Below are 19687 nucleotides of genomic sequence, written 5' to 3' on the forward strand. Positions count from 1 at the left end.
AAATGCTCATAATTATCTTTTTTTTCTTTATGTATCTTACCTCTTCTTATTTTATCACACTGGCTAGCACTGCCAATACTTGTGGAAAATTTGTGATGATAATGGATCTTATTGTTTAGTTTCCAAAATAATGGCAACTGAATATTTGTCATTAAGTACTACATTTGTAAATAACCTCTGCCTAGTGTTTTCAATCATGGATGGATACAAATATTTTCTAATGGTTTATTTATTAGGAAGATCATAACAATTTCCTTCTTTTCTTTGTTCATGTTATAAACTGCATTGATGTTTATTTTTTGACATTGAATCATTCTTCATTTATACTGCAAACCCTGTTTGCTCATGATATACTACATTCTACTTTCTAGTCTTTATTTCTGTTTGCATTTATTTTCATTATTGAGATGAGATTCTTGTTTTTCTTCTTATGCAATCTTTTGCTATTAAATGTACATTAAAAAGTAGGTTGGTTAGCTTTCTCTTTTCTTTCTCTCTCTGTTTTTTCTCTCTAAAACAGTTTGTACTGAATGAAGATCATATACTCCTTTAATGTCTGCTGAAATCTCCCTAAAATCTTCTGAGCATTTGAAAGGAGAGTTGTCTTTTGGGTACTGATTATTTTACAATGTATATTATAGTTGCAGATTATTTTCTTTCTTTTTTGAGTCACATGTATTTTCTGGAATTTTGTCCACTTTGATACTTTTAATTTATTCACCAGCTAAATCATAACTAGCTTTGTTTAGTAATCTTTTAATCTCTATTTCAACTATAGTTTGACATTTACATTCCTGATACTGTTTGATTATGCATTGTCCCCAACATCATTGATAATTCTTGCTCAAGAATCTGCCTCTACGAATTATTTTCAAGAATCATATTTTTGTTTTGTTGTCATTTTCACTTTTATTTTGTTTAATTAATTTCTGAAGTTTCAAAAATATATTTTCTGTAGTTTTATTATATCCTTCTTTTTCTTTTCTTTAGATTTTGACTTTTTGGGTGATTTTTTTCCTGAATTCATGAGCTGAATATTTATTTCATAGTTTCCAATGATTTTTTTTTTGCCCTGAGTCTATAAATTATCATCTCCTAAATACCTCTTAGTGTATTCCGGAAGTTTTATCTGTAGTGCTGCCTTTGTTGTTTAGCTCTAACATTTTGTCTTTATGTTCTTTCAGAGATAAAATAACAATCAGTTTGTCAGAAAAATACATTTAACACACCGTGTTTTTCCCTTCTTCATCCAAACTGGGGATTTTTTTTTTTTTTTTAACCATTAAATAATGAGATTTCTTTGATTCTTATGAATATAGTATGAGTGACTTCTATTTCTGTGTAGACTTATTTAAATCACGTTGCTTATTACCATGACAACCCAAACTATACAATTTAGCAAATATCTGAGACAAACCTGCTTTCTAAATAATCCCCCTTCTGCTCCATTTCCTTACCAAAATACCCATATGTATAATGATTTCCTAAAGAGCTAAAAACCTTTTCTCTGCAATTGTGCATTTGTTTTTTCATTACTTTGTGAGACCATTTTTATTTTCAAACAGAAGAATCTAGAGGAATAAAAAAGTATTGGGGTTTTACCAAAGTATCATACAGATTATAATACTTAAAAATAATTTAAATTATTAGATAATAAGTACAACATAATGGTTAAAATTTTACCACTCATTATTTTTGAAAAAGTATGCTATAGACAAAATAGTGGTTAAATTTAAATATTAATCATGATATCTATGATAAATTGCTTCAAGAATAGTGCAGCTTATTGACCCAATAAAGAACTATGTATTTTGTGTTAGGTACATGTTTTCAGGAGATGGAGAGGAAAATTGATTTATCAGATCTAGGAGAGTATGTCATTTTTAATATTAAACAGTAGTTTTTTTTCTTTCTGTTAATGACTAATAGGTTATTTACAAATATTGAGAGCCACATAGTTTTAATAATAAAATGTATATGAAATACAATGATTTAAAAGGGCAATAAAATCCTTTTAGTGTTTTGTTTTGCTAGCTGTTCTTGAGCCAAGAGTGCAGAGGCTAAAGCTTGTATATTTTATATAAAAGAAAAAATTCATTGCACTGTTAGCTATTCCTGCTCTCTCGTTTCATTTCTAACAGGGGAAATGCATTTGGCCTCTTTTCAACCCCTGATAACTGTCCTGCTCAATAGAGTTAGCCGAATCTTTGTTTATTATGCTCTCTGTGCCTGTCATTTGAGCATAGTGGCAGTTCTGCCAGAATAAATAGCACTGCAGTGCCGTACAGAAAGGAGAGCAGAATGTCCCTTTTTGGCTCTCCGTGACCCTGTCTGTCCCCGAAAAAAACACCAGGAAGGAAATGTCACTACCACTAGTTAAATATCGTTTGCCTTTTTCGAATGTAATTTTCTAATTAAGGAGGATGTGCTTTGCAACTAAAGGACGTTTTCAGTTTTTGTCAGTCTCAAACTTTGAACTATTCTCTCTTCACATACTGTCTAGTGGAAAATACATTTTCCAAGCCTGCCGTCTTTATGTGTGCAGGTGTGAGAAGTTGTGAAGGTACGATTATTGTGGTTATTATTTTTTGAATATTACCTGTAAGTGAGACAGGCTTGGAGCTGCTGATTATTACAGTTTACATTGACATTAGCTATGAGGTTGGCATTCTTGTCTCCCTTTTACAGATAAAGAAACTGGAACTCAGAGAGGTTAAGTAAATGGCCCAAGTCACACAGCCAGGAAATGGTGGGCTTGGGATATGAACCGTGGTATGCGAGACTTAAAAGCCTGAGTTTTTGCAAAAATGCCTCCCACCTTGATGACCATCAAAACAGTGAGAAAAAAGATTAGTTTTAAAGCTTAAATGTTTTCTAAATAACCCTTTAAAATATAGGTAATTTCTTTATTTCAAATGAAATTATTACGAGAGTTAAATCTATGTGAATATGGACATGCCTCCACAGGCGAGGCTATCCTCTATTCCTTTCTATCTGGATCTCCAGAATGCAGCACAGTGCTTTCCCAATCAAGGTGCTCAATATGTATTTATTGCAATGATGAATGAACTAATACAATAATTAAAGCCTAGCTTAAAGGCCAGTATCAAGAGAAGTGTCATGTGGTACATTGCAAAAAAGTGATCCCAATTTTTATTAGTCTCTGCATCCATGCCCTGTACAATGTAATCAAATGTACAATTGATGCTTCTCTTGTAAGAGGTTAATTCTGTTTCCTTTCCCTTTGAATTTGAGCTGGCCTTGTGACTTGCTTTAGTCAACAGAATGCAGCAGAAATGATGGTGTGCCAACTCCGAAGCCTTGCATGATTCTGCTCCCTCTGATCCCTGTCACTGCCATGTGAGTAAGGCCAGGCTGGCCTGCTGGAAGATGAGACAGACACTCCTGTTGCTCCAGCCTTCAGCCGGACAATTGTGGGGCTGATGGGTTAGGTCATCCTGAACCTGCTAACGTCTGCCAGGCGGCCCAAGGTGACACACACGATTATGAACAATAATAACTACTTGCTGTTTTAAGTCACTCAGTTTTGTGGTGCTTGGTTATCTAGAAACATCGACTTGCTACAAGTCTCTAATTCATTGTTCATAGCTGTTACTTGGAACCACACATTTTTTGTATGTACATTTGAAGGTCATTACTGAAAAGACAGCTCTCCATTTCATGAGTGATTTGGGAGATTCTGAGATTATCTGCCTTCCCGGTGTTTTCAAACTCTTTGGTCTGTCATCTTCTGGGCCATTAAAATCCCAAACCTTCAGGTAATGAAGACTGTTGATTTTTAGTACTTGTACTAGATTGCGGAAAGATCCAGAAGTGCTTTGTAAAACACTTAGTAGCCAGAAGCCCCTGGAGGAAATGAAATAAAGAGATGGAGATAGAAGGATACAAAGTAGCAAATATGTAGGATGAACAAGTAAAAGGACTAATATAGGACGTGAGGACTATGGTTAATACCAGTGTGTTGTATTCAGGATTTTTGCTCAATGAGTAGAATATACCTGCTTTTGCCATGAGGTAGGGGTGTGGATAACTATGTGTGGTGATGGACATGTTAATTAGTTCCACTCTAATAACCATTTACTATATATGTGTATCTCATAGCATCATGTTGTCTACTTTAACATATACAATACAATTTATTTTTTAAAGAACCAAAATAAAAAAATAAAAAAGGAGCATTTGGGCTGGAAGATAATTAAGGGAGAAAAGGAACTCTATTAATAAAAGCATAAGTTAAAAAAAAAAAGTGAACAGCACTTTTTACTGTAGCCCTTAGCTACAGGGTTGAAATGGTATGCAGCGTGTAAATTTTGTCTACATGCATATACAGTAATTTTATCTTTTAACTGGGTTTTAATTTTTTAAAGGGTAATAGGAAGCAAAAGATCTGGATTCCTATTCTGAGCCTGCTACTTAACATTAATGAAATCTTTAGTTAAACATTTATGTCTTGTGAATCTTAATTTTCTTCATCCCTAAAATTGTGATAATCACATCCCATCTGCCTACAGATGGAGGTTTAGCCTACATCTCTCTTTGGCTTGTTTTTGATCTTAAGACCTATGAGTCTATAATTCCTAGTTAGGATAAGTTTGAAATTGTCAGTAACACCCAAATAGCCTATGCTCTTAAAATACATTTTGGATACATCAGACCAATCCATACATTATAGCACTCCAAGACACAGCCAATTTTCTGATTGGGATGGCTAAAATTGGAATGATTTAGTGCCACACTGTCTTTCATTTTTAATTAAAAAAAAAAAACAAACCTTTTCAATTGATATCCATCTCCCAACTGCCAGTAATATTTGAACTTTTTATTGATAATATGCATGCGCTCTAAGGCCAAAGACTAAATCAAAACAAGAAAGGTAGATTGTAATTCTCTAATTGGTTTGAAGTACAAAATAAATATACCATGCAGAGTAAAATCAAAATTACATTTCTGGAAACAAATACCATCTGTACCATTGATTTCATCTCTCTAGTCTTCTCTTTCTCTCTCCTGTCTTCCTTCTTCTCTCTTACGAATGCATTTCTCCATCTGAATCTCACGTGAGAACTGTGGGAGGAAGAAAGTGATTGGCCCCAGGACAGTGTTTCCCAGAGAACATTCTGTGGGATATTCATTCAAGATTTCTATGAAACAAATTTTAAAATTCAAGAAAGGGAGTGCCTCTGGTCCGAAAGAAAGTTGTACATTCTCTTGAAACAGCACACAGTCCAATGGACTGAAAAGCTTTGAACGTAAGATAAAGGGTAGCTAGGTTTAGTTGGCCATAGAACTCAGGACACACTTGAAAAACTCTTCAGTAGCCTATTTAAAAATATTTAGGAGCATTGGAGCCCAAAACCCCATGTGCCTTAGGAGACTGCTGCTTTCTGCCAGTGGAAGCAGGCAAGCAATTCAGTGTTACTAAAAGTGAAGATGACCTCTCCCAGCTTGTTACTCGACAAATAGACTGAACGCTGCCTGAGGACAGGTTCCATGTCTTCCATTCTCAATTGTTAAGACTGAAGGGCACGGTGAGGCTTTACGGTACTTTCTAATTGACAGGTTGAAATTGTGAGGAAGTGCCTATAGGCTTCTCTTTCCATTTGCAAAACAGTTATGTTGAGTCCTCCCTCACCTCTCATTAGTAAAAGTTGACCCAACTACCGATAGCACTCTTAGTATACTGATTTAACATCAAGAAAAGACAAAACAGAATTAATCAGCCAGGAAAGGTTTTCACCCCTGAGAAGAGCATTGTTTTGTGAATGCTTCTAAAATATTCACGGAGCTCAATAAGCCACCCTGAAGGCTCAGCCAGCAGCTGTACAAAGTCTTCACTCTGCTCTATCACAAAACTTTCTTTCTGAAAATGCATTCTCACTACTTTATACCATAATGAATGACCTCTGAATTGGCCTTCCCCAACCCAAATTATGCTAAAAATGCATCCAGTTCCATGGATCCCGAGGTCTTAGGAGAATTGGTAGGGCCACTATTAATGGGTGAATTTTGAAGGCTGCAAATCAGAAGATCACTCTTAGAAATCCTCAAACTCATGACCTGGATTAGCTTGCCTCTCCCAGGGCATCTACCTTAACAAATCCAAGTCCCGGAGAAGCACTAGAACTCCGTGGAGAGCCTGGATTCCTGCCTTTCCTGCAGTCACCATCCATATACATTTGCCATGGCTGGCTTTCTTTTGCAGGGAAGCATGTGCCTGCTAGAACTCGTTCATTCATTCACACAGGGGATTCAGACATAGGGAAAACTCTCTTTTCGATGGTTGGTAATCATACGTTTTCACTGACAATCACAGAAATCTTCCACCCCACCTATCCGGATTACTCCTGCTGGGGTCCCAACTTTGTCTCTCTCTTCCTGAATTGCTGGCCTGTAAACCAGACCCATGTACTTGGATTTCGTGCTTTTTGAGTTTCCTTATAATATTCTTGAGCACTCCTTGACAGACCTTGGTCATATCCTCTGACTCACCATCTTCTCTGTGACCCTCAGGTTTGTCAAAAACCAAAACATAAACTTCAGATACACCTTAGGGCTCAGTCTCCTTTCAAGTCTATCTGTATGTCGATGTATGTGGATCCTTTTGTGGCATGAGATCTCTCAAATATCACTGGGCTAACCTGATTCCAAGTCCTGAATCCTGATGCTGAACTTTGTCCCACAGTCATCTACAAACTGACACAGACAGAAAGGAAAGGAAAAATCTCTTCTTGATATAATACTGACATTAATATTTCCTTGAAAAGACAAATAAGCTGCAGAATTCCTGCATCTTCATGTAAGTTTTCATTTTGACTTCACCATTTTACTAAAGGTAGTCCAAATACAATGATACAGACTCATTTTTTTCGAAGAATATAGATATAACCACTCTCTGTTATTGTATGGGATGCAGAATAATATAGTTGGTCACTGACTTTGAGATAGCAAGTACAAACCACACGTAGCAGACAGCTGAGTTGACTTCATGTGCTGCTGTTGCTTGGGTTTTTAAAAGCTTTTATTCATGCTGTGCTTCTTTAGTTGATGTACATGGTCAGGAAATCCATCCCTCCTTGACAACATATCTCAGCAACAAGCAGCCTCCCTCTAGTTTGTCTCGCTGATTCACATCCACATAATTGCTTGAACACAAGGAACTATTTATCATTTTTGTTGGAGGGAGTAAAGTCATTATCCTGAAGATACCCCCAAGAAGTGGATCTCCACTTTGACAGAGCAGCGTGTAGCTGACGAAGGCATCAGCAGACATAGGGAGGAGACCAGATATAACTCTTCACCATCAGTGAAAACACTAGTGGGAGAAATACTGTGGTCAGTGTATTTAACTTCATGAAGAATGTATTTTCAGTTCTTCCTTAAGTTCTGGGTCACTCAAACATCTTGCTGGTAATTTGCTTCCCTGCTGATAATCTTTCTACTAATAAATGATGCTTGAGCCTCTTGTAGTAGCCAGAGCCAACCATAATAATTTCACTATTATAACATCATGTTTGATTTGGCAGTGCCAGAATAAATCCGCATTTAAGTGCTCCTCATTTAACAAATATTTACCTAATAATCTCTATCACAGTGCATAGTTGTGATCCAAGTGAGCATAAATTTTGTTTGTTTTTTACTGTTTTATTGAGATATGTGTTAGTCTGTTTTCACTCTGCCAATAAAGACATACTTGAGACTGGGTAATTTATAAAGAAAAAGAGGTTTAATGGACTCACAGTGCCACATGGCTAGGGAGACCTCACAATCATGGTGGGAGGTGAAGGAGGAGCAGAGGCACGTCTTACCTGGGGGTAGGCAAGAGAGCATGTGCAAAAGGATCTGCCCTTTATAGAACCATCAGATCTCATGAGACTTATTCACTTATTCATGAGATTGTCATGAGAAAAACCTGTCCCCGTGCTTCAGTCACCTCCCAAGGAGTACCTCCCATGACACATGGGGATAATGGGAGCTACAATTCAAGATGAGATTTGGGTGGGAACACAGCCGAACCATATCAAGGTAAAACATAGCTAAAGTGCATGTTATGTGTACGGTTCAGTATATTTTTACACATGTAACATAACATGTAATCTCCATAAAGACTAAGATGTAGTCCGGACATGGTGGCTCATGCCTGTTATCCCAACACTTTGGGAGGCCGAGGCTGGTGGATCACGAGGTCAGGAGTTTGACACTAGCCCGGCCAACATAGTGAAACCCTGTCTCCACTTAAAAAAAAAAGAAAATCAGCCAGGCATGGCGGTGCGTGCCTGTAGTCCCAGCTGCTAGGGAGTCTGAGGCAAGAGAATTGCTTGAACACAGGAGGCAGAGGTTGCAGTGAGCTAAAATTATGCCACTGCACTCCAGCCTGGGCCACAGAACAAGACTCCGTCTCAAAAAAAAAAAAAAAAAAAAAAAAAAAAGACGTAGAATCAACCCAGCACTCCAGAGGGCTCCTCCATACACTTTTCAAATGTCTGTCTCTTTTTGCTCAATGTTTCCTATGTGAGACGCACATCTGAAATTGAGTATAGTGGTAATTCATTCTTATTGTATTCCTGTATAATATTATTTTGTAAAAATATGTCTGGACATACCTCTGCATATGATTCGGTTTTGTATTTTACTATTGATGGACACTTGTGTTGTTTCCAGTTTTGACCATTAGAAATAAAGCAGCCGCAGCCGGGTGCAGTGGCTCACACATGTAATCCCAGCACTTTGGGAGGCCAAGGCAGGTGCATTTCTTGAGGCCAGGAGTTCAAGACCAGCCTGGCCAACATGGCAAAACCCCGACTCTTGTAAAAGTACAAAAAGCTGGCTGCAATGGCACGCACCTGTAATCCCAGCTACTTGGGAGGCTGAGGCAGGAGAATCGCTTGAATCTGGGACAGAGGTTGTAGTGAGCCGAGACTGCACCACTGCACTCCAGCCTGGGTGACAGAGGAAGACTGTTTCAAAAAAACAAAACAAAACAGAAACAAAACAGCCTGAACATTCTTGTGCATATGCTAGGGCGAACATACGTACTTGTTCTCCAGGCTACAAGCCCACGAGTGGAATTTCTGGGTCACTCAGTAGTCATGTGTTCACCTTTGGTAGATGAAGTCAAAGCATTTTCCAAAGTTCAGCTTCAAGCTACCAGCAGTCATGTATGCGGGTTCCTGATGCTCCACATCCCATAAGTACGGTTTTGTTTCTGGCTCTTTTTTGGACACAGACTATTTTGTGATAACTATTTATCCGTGTTTCTATCTGTGCTTCATAACCATGCTTTTTCATGATTACAGAATACCTGTGGACTACTGGTGTCTTACTTAGTCTACTATTATTCTGAAATGAGAGTTGTTTGAGAGTAGAGATATGAGTCAACATAAATATTATTTATTGTTTTTGAAAGGTAATTAAATTGTGTTGTAGGTCGACTTGATTCTTGTTTCTAAAGATGCTTTTTGTAACAAAACAGACATATATGTCATTGTTATAAATGCAGCATATAATACATAAAAACACAAATTTATTAAGATACTAAGTATTTGGCTGGACACGGTGGCTCATGCCTGCAATCCCAGCACTTTTGGAGGCCGAGGCAGGTGGATCACCTGAGATCAGGACCCGCCTGACCAACATGGAGAAACCGTCTCTACTAAAAATACAAAATTAGCCGGGCATGGTGGTGCATGCTTGTAATCCCAGCTACTCAGAAGGCTGAGGCAGGAGAATCACTTGAACCCAGGAGCAGAGGTTGTGATGAGCTAAGATAATGCCATTGCGCTCCAGCCTGGGTAACAAGAGCGAACCTTCATCTCAAAAAAAAAAAAAGAAAAAGAAAAAAGATACTAAGTATTCATGCTTTAAAGTGTGAGTGTGGCTTTCACTACTATGAAGGATATAAGTGATCTGTTACTATGTATATTCTTATCACTACTACAGTTACTGATGAACTGCTCACTTTCTTATCCCAAGTGCAGGCAGTGCCCTTCCTGTTTCTAAGGAGAGCAGAATTAGACTCTGGTGTAAGACCAGCAATTGGAAATAGTTTTCTGCAGTGCTTCATAGACCTTACAGGCACCGGCCCTACAGCTAGATGGCCAAGTTCAAATGTTTGGTCTCTCTAATACTCATCTGTGTTTTGGGGCAGCTTACTTCACCATTCTGTATCTCAGTATCTGCTAGGATTAAATGAGGAGAGGCATTTTTAAATGCTCTTAACAGTGCTTCGTGCACAGGACTCCTGTGTTCACCTGCATCCCAGATTTTCTCGAAGTCTAGTTACTGCAGTCTTCCTTGCAAGGGGTCCACAGTTCTGTACTTCCTAACATATATTTCTGTGGGGAAAGGTGCAGGGAATGACTGTATCTAGGAGGATGCTAGTTTGTACCTACCATAAAGGATAGAGAAGGCCAGAGGGCCTCTGTTTACTCCCAGCTTCTAGCTCAACTGTCAGAATTGCAAAGGCTTTCCATAATTTCTGGCATGGTTGCAGAAAGTGAGAAGTCTCAGGTACTTTCTTCAAAGAATAAAAGAGAGGAACCCCCAAAAGTATGCAATCCTAGAGTCCTACTTCTTCCCCCCAAGTTTCTCTCATAGACTGAAAAATACCCTGAGAGGTTGAAAGAAGGTAAGATGTAAGCAGGGCTCACCTCCACAGCGAGGCATCATGCCAACTAAGGAAAACAGAACTTATTGTAAATGAATAAATCAGCATATTGACAGTGCAGTTGATGAATGCTCGGTGTCTCCAGGGACTTTCCAGCACTAGCCTCTATGTACGTGCAGCTGATCCCAAGGGCAGTAGGTCTGGACAAGATTGCTCACGTCTGGAATGTGTTTATATTTAATTCTTGCCCCATCTGGGGTCCTACTGGTCTAAGTCAGTCTAAGGGTTTTTGTGCCAAGTAGGGTTAAGCTACTTCCTAAACTGACTACTTGGATCACTCTAGGGAATCTCCTTGCCTGAGGATAATTGAGGACAAAAGCTGCCTTGTACACACCATCAGATTGTCCTGCTCAGATGAAGTGAGTTTGCCCATGTTCTAAGATAAACATTCTCTTTAATTCAGTCCTTTCTCCACCCTATACCTATCTACATGAAAGGTAGAATGAAAACCAGACTGATGTCTTGGCATTTAATATTTTGTCTGATGTAAAGGGTGTTGCATTTTACTAATATGTCAATGCAAGCTGACAGTTTTGTTAACTATCAGGAAAGCTCTCAGGAGAATTCTAAGGCAGAATTTGAACTGAAACAGATCATCTAATTCATATGTTAATTTTGCCTATAGGATTGAGTCTTGGCTGGATCACATGACCTCTGTGCTCCCCCTTGTCAGAAATTGAATGTTAAGTTAAATGCCTGTGGAATAGGAGTCAAATATCAATAAGGGAAAGGACAGCCATGCAGACTGCTATGTAGTATGGGCGTTTTGCTGGCTAAAAGTTTTTATTACTATCCTGCCAAGGTTGCTATTGCAGTAACAGACACATATTTCAGTCATAAATGATGAAATAAATTATTTTAAATGAAGATGTTATGCATCTCAGTAATTGCAGAAGTAGTCCTTCAAATGCTTTAACTTGCATTTAATTTTTCTCCTAACAATGAAATTTTCTTTTTTTAAAAACCAAGTATGTTTGGAGTCGGTATCTGTGAAATGTGAAAAAAAATCATTTAAGAGGAATACCCTTCCAATCAAATGTATGCCACTCTAAATTACTAATTAATCATTCACTTTCCCCAATGTGAACCCATCCTGTAATGATTTTGCCCACCCACACATGCCACAGTGGCCAAATGTCTCTTCTCTGTGTGTTGATGCAATTTGCCAACCTTGTAAGGGAGGCAGGTATATATGAAGCGACATGGCGTCACTGGTATCTGTTGCTCTTTTCCCTAAATTCTATCAAAACAATATGCCATGATCATAGGGTCTCTTCTGCCAAGGTCAACTGGGAAGCAAGGAGGGTAATCAAACCTGAGAGCCTGACATAGGGACCCTGATGTCAGTGAACGGAGGCATCCGTGCTTGGGGCCAGCACCCGGCCTTCAGGGGAGAGGCCCCAGTGCTTTTTCTCCTGACTCCTTAAGTTGTCCCTGCCCTGGCAGCATCTCTTATCACAGGCAAAACCAGACACTTTTCTCCTACCCACCGGGTCTGTAGTTTCCCCTCTCTGCCCTTAGGGATATTGGTGTCACTTTTCTCTACAAAATTAGAAAATGCCCAAATATAGTTTTTAAATAATGTTAAAGATAAATATTCTTATAATACTCAGTATAGAACATTTAGGAAATTAAGAAGTCACCTCCAGGTCTACCAGCTTATTACATGTACTGTTAACATAGACTTTATTTTTCCTGTGTCTTAAGTTTATTTTTTAACATAGTTCAAATTATACTTTAAGTATACTAAAGGTATACATTTTGTTTCTGGCTTTTGTTTTGGGATTAATGTTGTTCATGAACATTTCCTGTGTTTTCATATTACCTTTATATACACATCAACGAAATATTTGCTGGTTATAAAAATAGATGTTTCAATATAGAAACCTTAGAAAATTGAGAATAGTTAAAAGAAGTAAAGCAATATCTCCATTTCCTTTTTCAAGTCTCATTCTATTTCTTTCCAGGCCTTCTGGATATATAATTGGGGTTATTATTTATACAGAATTTATATATTGCTTTCTTAATTTATCATAGGGTCCATGCTATTTAATTAATTGTGTTTTCAGTCTGGGATATAAATAAATATTTCTTTTTGTAGTTGTAGTAATTAAGATAACAATGAACATCCTTGTTTATAAGTCTTCAAAAGCATTTCTGAAAATCTTGGAATAGGTTCCCATATATGGAAGTACTGGTTCAAATGATATGAATATTGCAAACTTTATAACTAAATTGTTTTTGAGGAAGCCTCTACCAATTTAAACTATCAGAAAAAGTGTATAGGAAAATATCTTTCTCATTCTAATTTTTTCAAATTGTATTTCTTTGTAATTTTAATAAGATTGATACTTAATTTTTTTTTTTTAAAAAGGTAGCTTTTTGGAAACTCTGTATAACAGCTATTTGTTTTAGAACTTCGTATCATCTCTAATTCTAGCAATGATCTAGGTGGACAAATTTTACTTGGTCTCCTGTTTGTATACACGATGAAACTCCAGTTCAAAATATTTAAGTAACTTGTCTAAAGTTAACCAACCAAAAAGTATTTAAACCTACCCCAAGACCGAACATCTCCAAAGTCTGACAAACTTTATCACCAAACTGCTTTAAGAAAAATGATGCAGCGCATCACACAGACAACACACACACACACACACACACAGAGCAAACCACACCCCACTACACACCCAACACACACCCAACACACACACACACACCAAACCACACCCCCACACTACACACTCAGCGCACACACACACCAAACCACACCCTGCTACACACCCAACACACACACACGGACACACACACATGACCAAAACAAAAAATCATCCTAAGCCTCAGCAGCATTGTTAGCACTGAACGAACATCATTCCAAACATCTCTTTGTGCATATCGTAAGGCCAGCAGGATGGAGAGGAGGATGCATGGATGCTGGATGGTGAACAGAAAACTGGAGAGGTGTATCAGTAAATTGAAAAGTACCGACCAAAGCGAATGACGCAATACATTTTTACATAACATTTACCTCTAACAGAAACAGTTTTATTTATATTACTTATCCTGCAAAGGAGTTTAATAGTTGAATTAGTGTTTAATAGTTGGAAAGTGTTCAATAGTTTAAAACACTTATTTTGAGTTTTCCCAAAACTGAAATCAGAAAAAACAATCGCATTTGTTTTCTTACACCATTTTAATTTCTTGTTCCAGCATTTAATCCATGTAGAGTTTATTTGGACACACTGTGAGTTATCAAGCTATTTTTATTCTTTCTTCTTATAAACTAAGTCAATTAGGAAAATATATTGAATGATTTCTTTTTTTCTCTCCTTGTATTATATTCTTTAACATGTGAAATTTGTATGAAGGCTTTTAAAAAATTCTCTCCCTCCTACTTATGAAGCTTATATTCTACCACATATAACAACAGATATTACAGGTAGGATATTATAGAATTATGACTACATTTTTAGAGAAAAAATGGTCATTGAAGCGATGTATTATAGACCCTCATGGATTATAATTATGTACTGTATGTTCAAAACAAAATACAGTGCAAAGACTGAGATGTTTGCCAGTTTGCTTCTGCAGTTTGGAAAAAGCAACGAAATACCAGTTTAACAACCAACCAAATAATGGATATTGACCCTGTAAGCACAATAATAATAACAGAACAGTGTACCCATTGGCAGGAAATTACTACAGCGTTTGTCCCATTCATACTATACATCAGTGATGTGGAAGAGGTGGGGTACGTGCCCTCCCAGAAATTCCAGAATTATCTCTGGGCTTCCTTGTAAGAAGCAGGCTCATGCCAAAGTCACCCATGCTACCCTTCCCTGCCTTCCCTGTGACCCTGTTCACCTGATCTCCATTGCTAGAGCGGCTGTCACTGACTTGAGCCTGTCTTACATCTTTCCTTGCTTATCAAGTGGGCTCAGACATCTGAGATTTTTATCATCGATAATTGTAGTAAATTCTGTTTCCAAGAGTGATAGTTCACATTGAATAACAAGATCAATTTATTTAAATTATCCTTCAAAAGTTCTACTTTTTTCATTCTCCTTTTATAAGAATTACTTCTGGAAGAATTTTTAAAGTGACTAAATTTGATCCATCAAAGAACATGCTTGTGACTTAACTGTGTTTTACCTTACATCACACTTGGGTGTGATGAAAAAATTCTGACTTACTGCTTGCATAGCCTGAGAAGACACAAGTACAGCTAGTGAGGACCACTTGACATGTAGGTTCAGTTCCTTAAAGGAAAAGAAGTCCAACCTAAGGAGACAGCAACAAGGACTATTTCAGATAAGCAAATATTAAATCACACACCTAGTGGTACATTTTTAATTTAAAATCAATGTGGTTTTTGGGTTTTTTTGGCCTCAAATTCTTGTTTTTTTAAATTTTTAAGTTTAAGGGTACATGTACAGGTTTGTTACACAGGTAAACTTGCATCATGGGAGTTTGTTGTACAGATTATTAAAAGAAACTATCAACAGAGTAAATAGACAACCTACTGAATGGTAGAAAACTTTTGCAAACTATGCATTGGACAAATGTCTAATATCCAGCATCTATAAGGAATTTAAACAGATTTACAGGATGATGTGTTTTTATAAATGTGCATGTGTTTGAATCAAAGCATTAAAATAACACTTTTGGGGGACTAACTTTCAGAGTTTTTTTAATGAGACTCTAAAATAATTATTTCATATTTTTAGTCCAAATTGGCAGCAATGTGCTAACTGTCTGGATTCTTCTGACCTGAAGGATGAGCAGAGGGTCATGAAGGAGTTTTAAGGATGCCCATTTATCCTGGTGTATTGTTTTCTTTCAGCATGCAGACATTGGATATTGGAATATTGGACATTTTTGGTTTTGAAGAGTTTCAAAAGAATGAATTTGAACAAGTAAGTAGTCTTTCTTTTAAAATTGTGTGAACTTGAATGGCTTTTTAAAACTAAGTTCTGTTTTTAATTCTGTAAAGACAGTGTAACTACTTACAAGTATGGAATTAAAATAAATAATTTACTCTCATGTTTTAAGATTAATATCTCTGGTTTATCAATATATTAATCATTTTATGTGATCTTGTAAACAACTGGCATAGTCACACATTGAAAGCAGAATCACTTGTTTTAAAAGACAATGCAAGATGAAGACCAGAGTTGTGCTAATGGAAATGCTGTTTCAACTAGGTCAGAGAGAAGGGAGAAAATGAATATTTGAAATAATGCGAAGGCTTTCAAAAACCTTGACCAAACATCAGAGTGGAAGTGCTCTATTATGCTACGTGATGTTATTTGTAGATTCATCTTCATGTGACATTCATACATAGGACTATTGGAAAATCATAAAAATACATTAGAGAGGCATGGGTTGTTTTTAATCTATCTATAATTTGGGGCATTTTGAAAGTATTAAATTATTTAGGCATCTTAATAGCACTGCATGAATAGTTTTATTAAGTATACCTAAAAACTAAGTGTTAATAAAGGCAGTAGAAATACAATTCTCCTTATCAAACAGAGGGGTAAAGTCAGCCTGTAGGAAGGTAAACATGAAAAAATAGAAAACCAAGCTATATTATAGTACAGGAAGAATTACAACTCCATAGCATTTGGGAGGAATTTTCATAACCATGTAATTTGTTTAGCTTTATTTTCTTAACGTGGGTAGTGTGGTAGGATAAACAATGAAATAGAATGTGTTTGAGATGCAAGTCTGTGACTTTTACTAGCGTCGATTTCTTGGCCAAGATGAAGACTCTATAGTGAACTTTGGTTTTCTTGTTTGTAAAATCAGGTTAATAGACTTACAGAGTTCTGAGATTAAACATGATTCAATAGAGGTTCTCGTGTCAGTTACTCTCATACTGTATATGACTAACAAATGATGGATACCTACCCATCACTGTCACAAATGGAACACTTTAAAAACTTAAAAATTGGCCAGTTTTATTTTTAGAAAAGCTCTGTATCATCCTGTGTTTAGATCTTAATTATGCTGACTTACCTAATCCAGGGTGAGTCAGCATGAACCACGTTCTTTACAGAACTTTACAAAATGTCTAGTTTGAACTAGAACTATAGAGGCCATAGATCTCTTCTCCTTTCATAGTTTTCTGTGGATGAATAGAAAAGGAAAGACTTCATGTGTTTATTTTTATTGCTTATTGTGAGAAAAGTAGTGACGAACATAAGGAAGAAAGCAGTTAAGTGTGACCAGTAGAATATATGACAACATATGTGGGTCTGCAGGGTGCTTATGAAGGTACATCTCTCAGCTCAAGGGTTTGAAGCTGTCTGGCATCAGTAGAGATTCCTTAGGTTATTATCTTAGAAAACAGGCAAGCTTTCATGTCTGCAATGAGATTCCCTGCTTTATCCATCTCCTGGTAAGCGACATGCAGAAATTACAGATGGAATGATGACCTCTGAAGTCTACTAGGGGACTTGCCATATAACTGCAGCTCCACACCCAGATATAATTATCAATAGAGAGTGCTAATGACGAATATGTGCAAAACATTTAAGTTGTTTTCTTACTGAAACATATTTATTTTACTACAATTACGTAAATCCCTTATTAGAACTTCTTTTGCTAAATATTTTTATGATTTATTTTGAAATACATTTACAGCCTGAGATTTCTGTATAATAGGAATGGCATTTTTTTTCACATCTAAAGAGTCAGTCTCTATTAAATGCCAAAAGCTACCTTTGGGCATTTATGTGTAAAAATCTCAAGAACAATTCTGGGACTTAAATTTTGAAAAAAAAAATTGAAATACACACACACACATATATGTATATATACATATATATGATTTTTAATGGTTTGCTATTGTGTACAAAAGCAGGTAGGAGTCATTTAGAAGAATAAAATTATTTACATTGTGATGAGTGCAAATCTCATCTTATGATAAGTACAAATCTCATCATTTGACAAGTGCAAATTTGCATGTAATTTTTTTTAAGACCATTGGTTTGAGCGATACATTTTAGATTTCTGTGTTGCTAACAGAAGCTGGACTTTCTTATCTTTTATTCCACTACAAACTTGCAACAAAATGCTTAACAAATCAATGCTGTATTCAGAATCAAACCTAGAAGAATATTAGTGCTTTAATAATATGTATTTTATTCTGTTTTGAGCTTATCGACCCATCCATCAGCTCTTCACTTGAATGTCACTCCTGCAGAGTTGAAATTGTGTCTGTGCTTTGTATAGAATAGAAGTTCAACGAGCATGCTTTCAATTGAAGTTTAAAGAAGAATAAACTCATAAGAAAAAAGTCTTCATAGTGGATTTCATAGTGGTTCTTCTTGTTCAGGAATAAATGTATGTATTTCTCGACAACTGTTCCTGCACAGGAAACTTGAAAATGGTTTAGAGTAGGGACACATTTGAGGAGATATTAAGAAATACTCTAAAACTTCAGCATTTCCAACCTCAGTCTCCTCTAGTAGCTCCAAAAGATTAAATGGACTCTCATCTAAAAGATGAGATACTTCAGCTCATAGGAAATTCTAATCCCATTTTCTCTGACTTCATCTTAGTCAATTCAGGCAGCTATAACAAAATACCTTAGAAGAGGTTCATTGATAAACAGCAGAAATTTATTGCTCACAGTTCTGGTGGCCAGGAAATGTAAGATCAAGACGCCAGTGGACTTGGCGTCTGGTGAGGGCTCTCTGCTTCATAGATGCTGCCTTCTTGCCACATCCACTCATGACGGAGGATCAAGGCAACTCTCTGGGGCTTCTTTTATTAAGGGCACTAATCTCACTCGGGATGGTGGCGCCATTATGACCTAAATCACCTCCAAAAGGCCCCACCTTCTAATCCCGTCACTTTGGGGAATTATGGAGGAACACATTCAGACTATAGCAGAATTAGCAAATCATTTCTATTCATAATTATTTCTAGTAATAAGTACAATACTAGCGTAAAAAATATAGTTGACATAGCTCAGTAGTTTGGTACTTCCAGTAGTACTTTTCAGTGTGTGGAAAACTGTACAGGACAAACAACCGACTTCTTTAACATATAAAATGCGGAGAAAAATTGTGAAAGGAGGGCACCTGTAGATTAAAAGCTATCTAAAGACATGTACAACAGCTGAATGTGTGGGCATTCTTGGGCCCTAATGTGCTAAATTATGTATAAAAGTTAAAGTAATGTGAAATCTGGACAGTTAATGAAATTTTTAAAAATTATTATTTATTGGATTATGTATGATAAAGATACTAAAAAATGTGTTTCTCTAAGTTATTGTATCTCAGAGACTTATACTGAAGTATTTACTGATTTAAGGACATACCATCTGCAAATTGCTTCAAATGAGTCCACCGTTGAGGGCAATAAGGAAATGGAAAAAGCAGAATTGGCCATAGGTTGGTACTTACTGATGATTGTTGAAGTTAGTTAGTGGTTGATGGAGGTTATTACATTATTCTCTTCATGATTGTATATGTTTAAAATAGTTCATCATATGCCATTTTAAATCAATGAGAAAAATTTAAGATAGGTATTACTATAATAAATGATAGAATTTTTTCTCTCTAAACATGTTATCACAGAGCTCTGCATGCCAACGAGCAAAGTCATGAAAACAAATAATTTAACCTACAAATAATTTCCCTACATTCTTCCACTAAACACATACATGCAAAGCCATGTAGTGAATCTCTTAAAGTCATGATGTCTAGTAAAATTACATATTAACAGTATGCTGGAATGGCAAGTGCAGTGGCTTGTGCTTGTAATCCCAGCACTTTGGGAGGTCAAGGCAGGTGGATTACTTGAGACCAGGAGTTTGAGACCAGCCTGGCCAACATGGTGAAGCCCCGTCTCCATGAAAAATACAAAAATTACCCACACGTGGTGGCACACGCCTGTAGTCCCAGCCACTCGAGAGGATGAGACATGAATATAATTTAAACCTGAGAGGTTGAGGCTGCAGTGAGCCGAGATTGTGCTACTGTACTCCCA

The 19687-nt window shown here is 36.8% G+C and overlaps 1 protein-coding gene across 1 annotated transcript in view; it reads left to right on the plus strand.

Moving 5' to 3' along the window:
* MYO16 (myosin XVI) overlaps window positions 1–19687 on the plus strand; it is a 617076-nt gene that overhangs the window by 381554 nt on the left and 215835 nt on the right. The window contains exon 21 of the mRNA XM_015121440.3: window positions 15528–15600. Coding sequence (XP_014976926.3) covers window positions 15528–15600 — 73 coding nt within the window. The remainder of the gene's footprint in view (window positions 1–15527; window positions 15601–19687) is intronic.

The sequence above is a fragment of the Macaca mulatta genome, chromosome 17 (assembly GCF_049350105.2).
Source record: "Macaca mulatta isolate MMU2019108-1 chromosome 17, T2T-MMU8v2.0, whole genome shotgun sequence".
Taxonomy (NCBI): domain Eukaryota; kingdom Metazoa; phylum Chordata; class Mammalia; order Primates; family Cercopithecidae; genus Macaca; species Macaca mulatta.